Consider the following 14,285-nt stretch of genomic DNA (forward strand, 5'->3'; position numbering starts at 1 on the left):
AGCCCTCAAGATCTGCTTTTTCCCCCTCCAAAATCAAAAGATGTGGCTTTTTTTGGGAAAAGATACACTGACATAATTTGTCCTTGTTTTGAACCAGCACAGCTGAGCCAGCAACCGAATGGTTCTCTGCAGTTAATCCATGTAATATTATTTGTGTCTCTTTTTGAGAAAGGGCTGGTTTGTCTTAGTCCACAAGCCTTATTTTAGATAATTGGAATCCCATTTTTAAGTGCATATGTGATTTTAAAGGTGGTTATTCTTGTCCATGAACATGTTGGGAACTTAAAGGAAAGCCTTTGAGGTGGCAGATGAGACCCATTACTGGGCCATTTACCAGTGCCTCAGTAAGGGCATGTTTGGGAGCAACGGGTTCTGTTCTTCTCCATGTGCTGTTCAGACAGGCTCTGTGAGGCTGGGTCATCACATGCCCTACATCTGCCACCACCTGAGGGCTGACCCCGCTGGATCCCGAAGCTCACAATTTGAGGAAGGTGTTCCAAAGAGAAGCCAGAGTTTAGCAACCCCACTGAATCCCTGCTGAAGGGAATTTTTATTTTAAAAAGAAAGCTAAAGAGGTAAAATAATGCATAGCTAAGACATACTAAAAGGAAACTGAAAGCAATTCTAACACCTAGATAATCAATTGTGCGTTTTCTTAAACAATCTTAGTTGCCCAACTATTTCTTACAGCACAGGAAGGAAGAAGGCTGAATCACTTGTTTCTCCGCTTGTCACCTCAGTTACTCGTACAGAGTAGAGTAAATTCCAAGCAGCAAGTGATTGTGTTCAGGCTAAAAGTATTATAGTATTTATATTATATATAAACAAAGCTTCCAAGTACTGGTGGTGTAAATTTTCTCCACCACTCCTTTTGGCACAGGTCTGACCACTGGGTTTGGGATGTGCTGGCCAAGCAGGTAGGAGGGATGCTGGCACAAAAGGTCATTACCACATGTCCTGGGGGTAAATATCCATCAGCCAAAATATGGTATGGGGTTAAAGCAGGATTGCTGCTGAAAATGCTGAAGGGAATGTCAACTCAGTAATCATTTGTGATCTGTGGGATTACAAAGTGCTGTGGTTTGAGACCCCTTTGTACAAGGCCTGACACAGTCAGACAAGCCTGCAATGCAGTTAAGTAGTTGAAGCAGTAAGAGGGTAACCATATCAACATCTTTCAGACTTGTAGCCAGGGCATTAACCAAGGACACCATAAAACCCAACTCACTATTGCATCCCAAGGAAGATACAGTCCCTTCCAGAGAGCATCTGCATGCTAGAAGAACGTTTTAAAATTATATAAATGGGCTCTCTTAGTTAAAACCTCTGCATGATTTCAGAAGGGAGAGCCCCAAAGGGAAGAAACACATTCAAATTGAGTAATCCCCATTTTAAAGGGCATCCTATTGCAATCTGTTGTTGAGTAAGAGGCAGATATAGAATCATAGGTTAGGGTTGGAAAGGACCTTAAGATCATCTAGTTCCAACCCACCTGCCAAGGGCAGAGACAGCTCGCTCTAAACCATATTACCCAAGGCCTCATCCAACCTGGCCTTGAACACTGCCAGGGATGGAGCATTCACAACCTCCCTGGACAACCCATTCCAGTGCCTCACCACCCTAACAGGAAAGAATTTCCTCCTTATATCCAATCTAAACTTCCCCTGTTTCAGTTTTAACTTGTCCTATCACTACAGTCCCTAATGAAGAGGGCCTCCCCAGCATTCCTATAGGTCCCCTTCAGATACTGGAAGGCTGCTATGAGGTCTCCACGCAGCCTTCTCTTCTCCAGGCTGAACAGCCCCAACTTTCTCAGCCTGTCTTCATATGGGAGGTGCTCCAGTCCCCTGATCATCCTCGTGGCCCTCCTCTGGACTTGCTGCAACAGTTCCATGTCCTTCTTACACTGAGGACACCAGAACTGTACACAATACTGTAATTCCAACATGTAAATTCCACTGATGTTTCAAAATTAAATCCAATATGTTATGTGAAGCACATTTTCTATGAAGTATCTTTATATTTTTATGAGACAACTGATTTCGTATTTGAACATTTTGGTCTTGACTGTATCTTTCTTTAGCAGAGAAACACTAATTCAAGGGCTCTGTTAAAGAAACGCTTTGGGTTGGGGATATTTTTAACTGAAATGCACTCTGTGAAGGCTTCCAGGGAAGGGTGCTTTGCCTGAGGAGTGTCACATCAAAAGCCCTGCGAAGCTTATAAACCATGTTTCTTGAAAAGCTTGATCATTACATGAGTTTATACTTGTCCTGGGTTTAGCAGTAGCACTCATTTTTCTCCTTCTTGGTAGCTGGTGCAGTGCTGTATTTTGACTTTCTGGCTGGGAACAGAGCTGAAAAACAATGATGTTTTGGTTTGGCCAAGGACTTTGTGAGCCTCATGCTCTGCCAGGGAGGAGGGAAGCCGGGAGGAAGCAGAGACAGGACACCTGACCCAAACTGACCAAAGAGGTATTCCATACCACAGCATGTCATGCCCAGGAGGTAACTGGGAGTTACCCGGAAGGGCTAAGTGGGCTGCAGGGTTGGAGGAGGTCTCGGTCGGTGCTTGGTTGGGCTGGGGGGCAAGTTATCGGTCGCCTGGTGATAGGGTGTTGTATTCTCTTCCCTTGTTATTTCCTTTATCATTACAATCATTGGTGGTAGCAGTAGTGATTTGTGTTATACCTTAGTTACTAAACTGTTCTTATCTCAACCCGTGGGAGTTGCATTTCTTTTTGATTCTTCTCTCCGTCCCTCCAGGAGTAGGGGGAGGGCAAGAAAGGGGGGGAGTGAGTGCGTGAAAGCTGTCTGGTTGGGGTTAAACCACGACAATACTGAATTTCAGTCTGGTGCAGTCCAGGTCTGTTTATATTCGTGCCCCTACCTAGTTCAGTTACCAACATATATGTGAAATGGGTGAAAACATATGTGTGAAAAATCCCCATGTGAACTAATCTCAAAGATTAAGTGGGGAAATTTTCTGAAAACTAGAAACACTTGTGTCTAAGGAAAATAATAGCATTTTGCTGCATGAAGGCAAGCTGAGAGGGGCTCCTGGGAGCTAAACATTAGACATAGTATGAACACAGAGTCGGGCTTTGGGAATTGTGGAACTGAAAACCAGACAAATACCATCAGTTCAGAGTGCAACTCCTCACTCTGCTCTAAATCACAGCTTATAACTTGGCCAGTGGGGCCCTGTCCTACATCAGCTGTTTCTCTCCAACACAATTTTAAATGGAGCCCGGGGAGGCTGTGCCTGCAAGCATAGACTTATCTCAAGTTGGAAGGGACCCCTAAGGATTGAGTCGAACCCAGTGGGTGCCTGGCCTTTAGGTAGCTGAACGTCACTGAAGTGTATCCCACTGAGCATGAGAGTGAGCTTCGCTTATAGCCACTGCAAGCTGAGGGCACAGACACAAGCAGGCATCCCGTACCTGCTGCCTTTTGCCAAGTGCCTCCTGCAGACAATGATGTCTCTCTCCAGCAGATGGCCCAACCAGCCCACAGCCAGCCTCAGTGTCCTCTGCACCTCCTTCCAGATCCGCACCTTGGGAATAAGGCTGAGTTTGAGAGTATACTGAAAAAAGAGTTTTACATACACCCAAGTGAATACTTGTAAGTACCTCAGAAAACTGCAGTTCTGAATTTGAAATGGCTTTAGCAGTAGTGGTTCTGTATCAGTAACAACTCAACAGGTCAGGAGTGCTTGGCAGATTTATTTTCTATAATAACAAAGACTGAAATGGAAAGCGTTCAGCCACAGCATCAATTCTGCTTTTTAATACGACTGTCTTACTGTCTCCTCTAAGTTACAGGAAATACCCACATGACATATTTCCCCTTCCAAAGATCAATACCCATTACGAAAATAAATGCTGTTCTAGGGAAAACTGGCATTCAGCAGCCCTGGATTTCCACTTGCTGTCTGCTGTTTCCAGTAAAGCTAGATACATACTGAGACATTTACAACCCCATTACGACTGTGGTTTATATGAAACGTTGACTTCTGTATAGAAAAATCTGTCCTATCTGTTAGGTTATTGGTTTCTAATGATGAAATACAGCATTTCATTAGTTAATTATGTCTTTTCTAAACCTTACTAATCCTCCAATCACTCATACTTCATGTGGATGTAACTCTATGTTAAAGGGAAGGATACACAGTGTTTTAAGTAACATTCTTAAAGAGAAGATGGAGTGGTGCAATGCGCTGCTACAGTCACGTGCCATCAGCATGGTTACAGGCATGGACGGCAAAGTAGGGCATGGAGTGGAAGATACTTCCAATGAAACTGGACTGGTGAGAAACAAAAAATTAGAACTGTTACCTGATCAACTGCTGCGTGGGAAACAGTGCCAGTCAGGAGATGGTGCTGCACTGTACCTTTGCTGTTGAGTTCACATCCACAAGTCATAACACAGGATTCCAGGGACTCTAATCCTGAGTGCTGTTCCCACAGTATCAGACCTCTAGCCCTGGGCTTGGGTTTTGAGGCTTTCATGCATGTACAAACCTGTTCATTGGCTCTGTTTATGCAGAATCCTTGCCAGGTCCCAAGCACTGGAATTGTAAGTGGCATCACATCAAGGCATAAGGCGAATATTAAAGAAAGTAGGATGGATCTTGAGAAGGTTACACATTCGTTTATGTATTTCAGTCATATGCCTGATTGTAACATCATGCTATGTAAACAAATTTCAGATTTCATATGTAATGACTTCTAGATGTTTTGAAGATAATACTTCTAGAATGAGATGTTTTCTTGCAAGATTTAGCTATCGCCAATAACTGAGAACAGCATTTTATTCTATCATTTGCATAAATTCTGTACATGCAAAATTGGGACTCCACAGATTTGTTCCTGTATATTTCCTTTGAATTAATTAATGGAATGAATCAACATTTGCTATGGAATTTGGTTAATCTGCCCAAAGTTATATGGTAATATAATCGTATTATGGAAATGTATTAAACATAACATGGAAATAAAGATTAGCTAATGATCCAAATTAACCACAGATGTGACTTTTTGGGTAAGAAGTATGCAAACAGTCTCTTGCCATTCTTGTGCAATTTTCACTTGAAGAATCATAAGAACTTTGGCAAGCCACATTTAGAAAGCACACACATTAACACCACAAAACTAAGATATAAAAGCCATTTATTCAAAAAAATGTGGTGGTGTCAAATCACATACGCAAGCCAATATTGAGCTACAAACACAGACCAAACAGTTCTAGAAACAAAAATTGGAGTGTTCATATGCCACAGTACCTGAAAAAGACCGTTAATAAAAAGGAGTCCATAAGTATTTCATTTCCACTTTTTCTATATGGCTCCTTGCTGAATGTCTTTGCCTAAGTTAGTGTACAACGAGCCAGAGGTAGAGTCCCAAGTAAAGCATCTAATGCCTCAGGGCTCCATTAAAAACCTTTATTCTTCTAAATAAAAGGAGATCCTAGCCTATAGTTTTCTGTATGACACTGAAGTAAAGCCTCTTTGCTTGAACATATGGCATTCCCAAGCACACTTGGCATTAACCTAGATTGAGACTGTGCTTCGTTGAACCATCTCAGTTCTCTTCCCCTTCAGACTCCGACTCTAGAAGAGAAGAAAGTAAAACACTTCACGTAGGTTGCACAAGGTCAGTGATGTTACTGGTTCTATAAAAATAACAAGATACCCTTACAAAATCTTCATCACACCTAGTACTTCCTAGGAAATATTGGCAGACCAAGCAAGCCAGAAAGAAATGCACAGCTTCAGAAGACCAAGATCTACTCTGCTAACCCTCTATGGTGGACCTCTTCATTCACAGATCTCACATTAAATTTTAACCAGATCACTGGCATTATTCTGGTCCTCATCTGCAGAGTCATGCAATGTACATCTGAGCTGAGTTTAGTAATGGATCAACCTTATTTTCTTGCTCTTCTAATCTCTGAGCAGGCTGTACTGCTATCATCCAGGAAGCACTCTTTAAACTGTCTGCTCTGCAAATATCAGTCGTCATCATACAGCTTATCTAGAAAGGCATATGTGGTGTTATGCTATGGCAGGTAGGAAATCTGTACAAACAAAACTTGTGATTTCTATAGCATAAAAGTAATTTAGAGGTAGAAACAGGAATAGAATTTAGAAATCAGAACATATATGGTGTTTTTGTCACCTAAAGGTACTCTGCGTCATATTGTATTTCTGTTTGTGTTCACCTGGCAGGAAGGGGCTTCCTGCCAACAAATACTACACGTTGGATCAGACTGCTCAGAGCAAACATGGTCTGCATGTTCTCACAGCAGCATTTTGTCTTCATTTGTACTGGATTTTGTAATTCAGGACATCTGGCAGAGGGGACATGCAGGAAAGGATAAAAATAAAGAGTAGCATTAAGGCATACAAGAAGACAACTAAAAGGGGGAAAAATTGCTCAATTAGCCCAAGATTTGTAGTCCAAAGTCTTAAGTGCGAAAGGAACTAACATTTTCATACTGTTACCTGCACATGTGAATTGCTGCAAAGTTTTATCTGCTCCTTGGCATTGCAACATATTCCATCCAAGTTTCTAAAACTAATTATATTAAATAGTTGCAAAGAACACTATTGATTATATCCTTATCTATTACACATGGATTGATCTTCCCAATTAATGTGGAATTCCTTTTCCATGCAAAAAAGGTAACTCACTTATTCAGTACAAACCAACATATAATTCAGACTAAAAAAACCAGTTTCCCTCACCAATAACCACTGTGAAGCACCAAAACCAGCCTGCATAATCTTAGCCTGACTATTAAGCTAAAAGTAATTTCAACTGCAGTGGCACAGGCTTATGATACGTTCACATTGCCAGCGCAGATGATAATAGCAGAAAAGGCACTGACGCAGAAAGCTGTTTGGTTACATGTGCTAACATCAAGGTGCTTTATGCTGTCATCAGTGCAGTGCTCTTCCCTGCAGAAGCTTCAAGAATTTATCTACAGACAAGCGGTACCAGATGACTTAAGGACTTCACAAGGTCACCATCAACATTAAAAAACAGCAAGTGTTGTTAGGCTCAAGCATGACTGGAAACAATTTGGAGCATTGGTGCCTGCTGTTTCCTATTCTAAGTCTGTATACTTCATAGGCCTGGTACAATCAAAACCTGAAAAAATACATTTAATCTGTGAACAGACTACCACCATTCTGTAAATGAACCTGTACCTTCTTCAGCATTTTGCAGCCACTCCACAAATTTCTTCATCTGGTCAAGAAAAACACTTTTGCCTTTAGCAACATGCGCTTCTTTATACCACTTGAGGATAGCTTCTTCACTCAGGACATCAGCTGAAACACAGAGCAGTGTTTGTAAAAAAAACAATGGAATTTTTCAGAGGTTAGAAGATTTTGAACACAAGCAAAGAAAGATTTATTTTAAAGGCAGCATAACAGAAGTTAGTATGATCACAGTGGCACAAACTATGTGTGAACTGTATTGGGGTACAACTACAGAATATGATACACATAAGGGATTCCAGATGTAATAAAACGTGCAATGTATTAGGCTTGAAATAAAGTACCAGATATTATGCTTCTGTACAAGAGATTTTTCTATTCGTCTGATTTAAATACACCATGTGAGATAGCTGGATTAAAAAATAAATAAATAGACTAGTATCACAATAAGAAATCCCATGTTTTTTTCTGGCTGCTCAAACAAAGAACTGTGCATGGTTGCAGAAAACTGAAGTGACAGATACCTCCTGATTGAACAGTTAAAATCAGCCAGCAGGGGGTTTTTGCAATCATTTTACCCTAAAGGTTTTCTATTGTTTTTAGCTAATAAGTTTTAAGGTCACTATTCAGACCACCCATTTTAAGGGACCAGCTCATATGGACAGCCCAGCTGACATTATTATGCCAAGCACCAAGAACAAAATAGCTGCCAGTGAGGGAATGTGAGGCTGAGTACAATTCAGAATAAAGAAATCCTTAATAAACAGTGAGGACACTTTACTGTTTCTAACAGGTGCAAATTTAGGTCTAGCAACAGACCTCTAGCCCCAGGAGCAAAGCTCCTGTGATCCAGCCAAGCCAAATATCTCAGTAATTGATGGCCGTGGAGGCAAAACCTTGGATCCACAATGGCATTTTGGCAGTTACGTGATGCAAGAGGCAAGAACAAACAAAAAATGAAGTAAGAGAAAAAAAATAATTAAACTATTCTATAAAAAGACTAAAGACAGCTTTCTACATCTTATCTTCTGTCTTTGAACAAATTACCCCTCATGCTCTGCAAAATCATACTGATGTCCAGTCCTTCACTGCTTCCCTGAACTCTTTGTTGCCACCCCACCACCCACGGGGTGTTCACTTACAGAGGCACCCACCCTGACAATCACCTCCTGCTTCAGCCTAAAGGTTAGGGCAGCTGTGGCAGGGAAGGGAAGAAGGCAAACTGAAATAAGCACCAAAACTCCAAAGCATCTGATCAAATGAGACAGAGGAGACACATTTCACATATGCTGTTGAATAACTAACACATGGAAGCAGCCAGGGATACATTTGAACTTAATCAAAACTATCCTAAGACATTCAACGGTAATGGAAAGTCTCTCTGAAAATCTGGACTTTAAGTGTTTGACTGGAAATTACCTTGTCTCTAAGGCACTTTTCCAAAATAAAACCTCTTCTGCAGTTTGCTGCAACTAGCAGTAAGCTGAAAATGCAGAGAAGACAGGACTGCACTGGCTTCAGGCTTTTTTCAGTGTATATAAAGTTGCATTTCTGGAATTCTACAAGTGGCACATAAAGCAGTATTTTCCTGAAATCACAACTCACCACAATGAACTTTTTCTCCAATTCAACAGAAACACTGGAGCTAAGAAAGAGGTTTCAAATACATTGTGTTAAATACTTGCCAGTAGTCTTTAGCAGCAGCTCAAAGGCATTATTACAGCATTCAACAAATCAGGATTTTCATTTAGCAAACCTGAAAATAGTTCACATGGATGTTCATGAAACTGTAGTTTAATCCCTGCATGTAAAAAGCTTATGTTCACCATAGCCCTGAAGTTCAGGCACATACATCTGCAGAATCATAGAATCAGGTAGGCTGGAAAAGACCTTTAAGATCATCAAATCCAACCATTATGTATTACTCAGGTTGTGACACATATGATCCTTAGAGACAGGCAAAAAAAATCAAGAGAGATTTCAGGGGAACCCTGCAACAATAGCTCAAGCTGGCTCTTGGGCATTGTGAGTATTTAAGAACACAAAGCTGCTGCTTAGAAGCAGCTGCAGAAGCCCATTCTGATAGCTTGCAAGGAATTGCCTCCAGGTGGGCTCATACCTCAGTCCAAGAGTACGAGGATTTCAGTTCAGTTTTTGATTGTGGGCTGTGGATCTCAATGGGTTTGTTGCCAAAGAGAAAAGGTGAACTTTTCCCTCCCTCCCCAAACCTGATAATAACAGCATCAATCTCACTGTGTGCCCTAAAGCTTAAGCCATTCGCAAGTCAGGTGGATGAAAAATTTGCCTGCATAACTCCACAGCAATAAGCCTCCTATGCTAATGGAGAAGAACAAAATGCATTCAGCTACAAAAAGGACAACTGCAACTCTCCTTTCATTTCTGAGCAATATTATTTGTAATACATTCATGCCTCCAGTGCTCATAAGAGATGATATTCTCCTGTCAGCAAAGAGATGCTCAATTAAACAATCATGCAGGACAGGGTGCAGTTAGTCATAACTCCAGGTTGCTCTGAAGCAATGGGAACACTGAGGGGGACAGGAGGAGGGAGGAAATGATTCATTTTGTACATATATAGCTATTCCCCATTGAAGTTCATTATAGCTATATTTTACCAGCTGAATGCTGTGGCTGTGGGTGTGTGCACATCATTCTCACTGCAACCCCAGGTGATGTCAGTCCCAAAGAGCTGGTTTTCCTGCAGGTGCAGCCAACTGCCACTCGAACCACCCACAGCCAGAGCCCCAGGGGCATCCCCCATGATAGGGAGAAGCTGAAGACCACAGACTGCAGAGCCCAGAGCTGCAGGGTTAACTGGAAACTTCCTTGAAGTTCAGGTTTCAGCTTTGTACTAAATCACCCAGTTTGAATGAATTTCTGCTTTCAAGTCAAACCGCATAGCCATGGGCAGGAAAGGGAAAAACACACCCTGTCAGCTGCCAATGCAGTCAATCTGCAACATTCAACTCTACAGCAGCTAATCCAGCTGGGAGGGCAGAGCCTTAAGGCAAGGGCTCTTACAATGCAAGGAATGTCACCCACAGTACAGCTATGGTCTTTATGGTCAGTTTTTGTTTTATTTTCTGGCAAACTTTTGCATCCAGTACCAAAAGACAGTACTTGAATAATGAAGATACTTGTGTTCCATCAAAAACCAAAACCCGTTTATCAAGTGGAATGTGAAGACTCTTGTTCTTGGACACGATTCCTGCAGTGTTTCAGAAGACAGTCTGCATCATTTGGTACATCTCCCTATTGCAGGACAGTATCTCTGAGGCCTAATTATGCTGCTGAAACCTAGAGACCTACTTCACATGTACTTGAGTTTTACTTATTTTTCTTTAACCTTTGGTATTTTGCAAACATTGTCTTGAATTCTAATGCAAAAGTGCTCAGAGGCTTTGTGCCTGCTAAGGGTGTTTGCTCCTTCCTCATGAAAAGAATGGTTATTAATTTCAACAGCATCAAGATTTCACATTTGAAATCTCCAGATTGGACACAAACTAAAAGAAAGGCAATTTTGCATGTGAATATGATAAATGTAATCCCGTAACAGCAATGCTTACTTTACCCACCATTAAGGGACACACTGCAACATGGAATGGATTAAAAACCAACATACATCTTACAATACAAGCATAACTAGCAAGGAGGCTGGCAAACGTATCAGGTGTCACTCAGGAGAATTCAGTAATTCTTACTCTGCACCAGGCTTTTAGATTATTGCTCGCAATGCAGCTGGCAGATTTACAATTGCACTGGCTTTAAGTGATGACCAGAGAAGCACAACATTATAGCCAGAGATCTGTAAAGAAGTGGACAGCTTATTTTTCTCTATACTGTACTAGACACACAAAGATATAATATTATAATGTCAACAAGCTTAGCTGACCAGAGAACTGCTTTTGTAAATAATATTTACAAGCTGGTGAGAAGCTGCTACCACATACGGGAAAACAGGGCTTGGGCTTTCATTGAGGGAAAAGCGGATATTCCTTGTTTAGAGACAGGATTGTGAAAAACCCAGAACAACAACATAGGCTTTCAAAGACCTTCTAGGTGCTAATAAGCCCCATCATTCCTCTTAGTATGTTTAGCTATTTTCAGGTAATTCCCATAGAAGTTAAGGGCTATTTTATGATGGAAGCATGGGAAGGACTTAAATGCAAGATATTGGACATGCTGATGAGAATAGTCATAAAATTAGATATGTCAAAGCATGAGTGGCATTTGGTGCCTACCATCATTGATGACTATTTTCATGCCCAGGAAGCACTCCTTCATAATGAGTAATAAGCAATAAACTGACCATATTCATGCTGGTAGATAGCTGCATTTGTGTCTGCCCATCCACTGATACTTCAGATGTCTTTACTTCTCACTAAAAAAAAGTACATCAGGTACCCTGAAACCTTTCCAGATACTGTGCAGCTTACACTTGAAGCACAACAGAAAGGGAAACACGTGTGTCTGCTGTTCCCTCACCACTGACACAGCCAAACAACCATCTGGGGGCTGTTTTCCTTGACTTACGAAACAGAAGATATGCTGTTATCGGCAACTTATCTATAATGAAGTGTGTCTCTCTAAAGACTTTATGGCTTGTTTCAAGAGGATAGATATAAACTGAGGAGAAGGAGAGGGTGAGATCTACCAGTACTGAAACAAAGAGGAGGCAGCCAGCATGGCTCTGGACAAGCCAAAGCCATGAGCTGTTAAAATTCTATAACATAATGTGGGAGAAACAGGAAATGAAGGACTGGTGCTCCCAGAATCTCCCCTGGTTAATGCCATAACATGTCCCCACTTAATGGACACTTTAAATCTACAGCTGCCTTACGTAGACAGAGCTGACAACTTCTTTACTGTGTCCAGAGCTCAGAAGGGACCTACAGCTAGTGGCTGTAAAGCCAGGCAAGCAGTTGCCAAACAGGCAGCAGCAGGTCTGCCAATCCAGCTTCAGCCTAAGCATGGCCAAGAAGGGCTGGCAGCTGTGCCACTGCATCAGATGCTCTGGCACGCCTGCCCAAGATATGGCAGGCAGGAATAAGGGGACAGCAAGTATTGCACATGCTGGACATGCTAAACTCACAGCTTCCACCCACAGGCCATACGGTAGTTCCAAACACTCTTCTAGATATCATGCAAATCCTAAACAATACTGTGGCACCTGTAGCACTGAGGCTAAAGCCTTCTCACCCTAACAAGCTTGCCCGAGTACTTCTCCAGAATCAGAGCAAGAGCTCATGGGGTAAGTGGAGTACATGGGAAGTGGGTTCTTATAGCACAGTAATTTAAACTTACAATTTAGCGATTTATTTTCTTTTTTTAAAATATTTTGGAATGTCAGGTTTACCCCTGCAGCCTAAGGCAGTAATGAATTTACCAAGATTTTGATGGGAATCCTGCACAAGACTATTCCTGGTTTAACCATCACTTCTGGTCTGAGTGCACAGCAATTACAGTGCTCATTCACCATGTCCACAGTGAATTTTCTTATCCAAAGAAAACTGAATAAAGTGCTTGCTGCAGTTTTCAGTTTCAAGTTTGTCCTCAGTCATTAGCAGTGTTTACGAACTGTAGAATTTGAGGACAGAGGGACAAAGTGTATTGCTTTTTCATATGATCACTGAAGCCATGCTATACTGACACAAGGATGGAAATAAACCCACATAATTCACTTCCTTCTGAAACCATGAAATTATTTCAACAGTCTGAACTTGTTTGCCTTGAATATGTACCTGGACACAACAGGGTGAACAAAGATCAGTATTGGGTTTCTGCTCCTGCTGATTTTTCTCCTTCAACTATTTATAGCAGAGATGTCAGAACAAACTGTTTGGCACCCGTCACATGCAGTGCAAGACCATTAGTCTCTATGACAACCTGATCAGAATAAACTCGTGAAGAAGTCAACTTCACAATGAAAATTAAATCTGTCAAACTATGGCACCTGCAAGGAATGGGTAAGGAAAGGAAAGGGGAAAGAAGAATAAGGAAAACTTTCTGGCAGGGAGGGAGGAACAAAAAACCCCAATAAAACAACAAGCAAACAAATAAACAACCCACCACCCCAAACTGTAAAATCTTCCTGCCAAAAGGGTTTGCGCTTTCCAGGTTTCTTAAAGCAAAGCTGTAATCTACTTCTAAATCTGCCAGGAATTTATAGAAATGTCTTCTTAGAACTGCTTTTCTACAAGGACTAAGCTGCACTTCAACAGACTGTGCGCACTGTGTCGATCCTGCTTATGCTTCTTGACTATGGGATAAGTGCAACAAAGAGAGAAGGGCTTGTTTCGCTTTTCCTGTGGCCACACACTGGTTTGAACTATCAAAGCATAAGGTTATTCCAGAGTTCAGCTCCAACACAACCTTCTCATATGCAATACCCAGAGAACACCAGTTGCCTATAATGTCATAGGTGAGTGGTTGGCATAGAGAATCTACGCACAGGATACAACAGGGGATACAGACTTTTACCTTTATAGAAGAGTACCACGATCTTCTGAAAGGCTTTCATGAAGTGGATGTTGTCGTAACAGTACTCTTGCACCTTCTGGAGAAGAATCAACTCTGACTGGCCTTGAGTGCTGAACACAGCAAGCAAAGGGGCATATTGCTAAAAGGAAGAAAAGGTAAAAGACAAAACGCACGTTAGTATAATGAAAAAGGAAATAAAGTAACGCAATTTTTTAATGTATGCATCAATTCCAAAATACCTGGGTTTACTTGCCAACTGCATTTACTTAAATGCATACAACACATATACATAAATATCCCTGAGCTTTAGTAAGATGTGCATGCTGTGAGCTAAATTTCAGCACCACTTACAGATACTAAATTTTGTAAAACTAACTTATAAAGTCCACATTTTGGAGTACTGCTGTTTGTACATTTCACAAGGTAGCATGCTGCTGATCCAAGAGTGATATTTATTGATGTTCATAATGTAAGACATCCAAGGATGAAGTGCATTAAAATATAAATCTCTCGTTTCATAGGCATTTCAGAAGGCCCACGAAATTAAATTAAATTAGTAC

General features: G+C 41.3%; 1 protein-coding gene across 2 annotated transcripts in view; it reads right to left on the bottom strand.

The window, feature by feature from the left end:
* Positions 1-5,153: 5,153 nt before the first annotated feature.
* BZW2 (basic leucine zipper and W2 domains 2) overlaps positions 5,154-14,285 on the bottom strand; it is a 60,086-nt gene continuing 50,954 nt past the window's right edge. For both annotated transcript variants that reach the window (XM_061356455.1, XM_061356454.1), the window contains 3 exons: positions 13,726-13,864; positions 7,213-7,335; positions 5,154-5,610 (listed from right to left, as the gene is read on the bottom strand). In XM_061356455.1, coding sequence (XP_061212439.1) covers positions 5,582-5,610; positions 7,213-7,335; positions 13,726-13,864 — 291 coding nt within the window. In that variant the 3' untranslated portion in view covers positions 5,154-5,581. The remainder of the gene's footprint in view (positions 5,611-7,212; positions 7,336-13,725; positions 13,865-14,285) is intronic.

Source organism: Neopsephotus bourkii, unplaced genomic scaffold (assembly GCF_033783945.1).
Source record: "Neopsephotus bourkii isolate Nb327-2 ecotype Australia unplaced genomic scaffold, CSIRO-AGI_Nbou_v1 NB_855, whole genome shotgun sequence".
NCBI lineage: Eukaryota > Metazoa > Chordata > Aves > Psittaciformes > Psittacidae > Neopsephotus > Neopsephotus bourkii.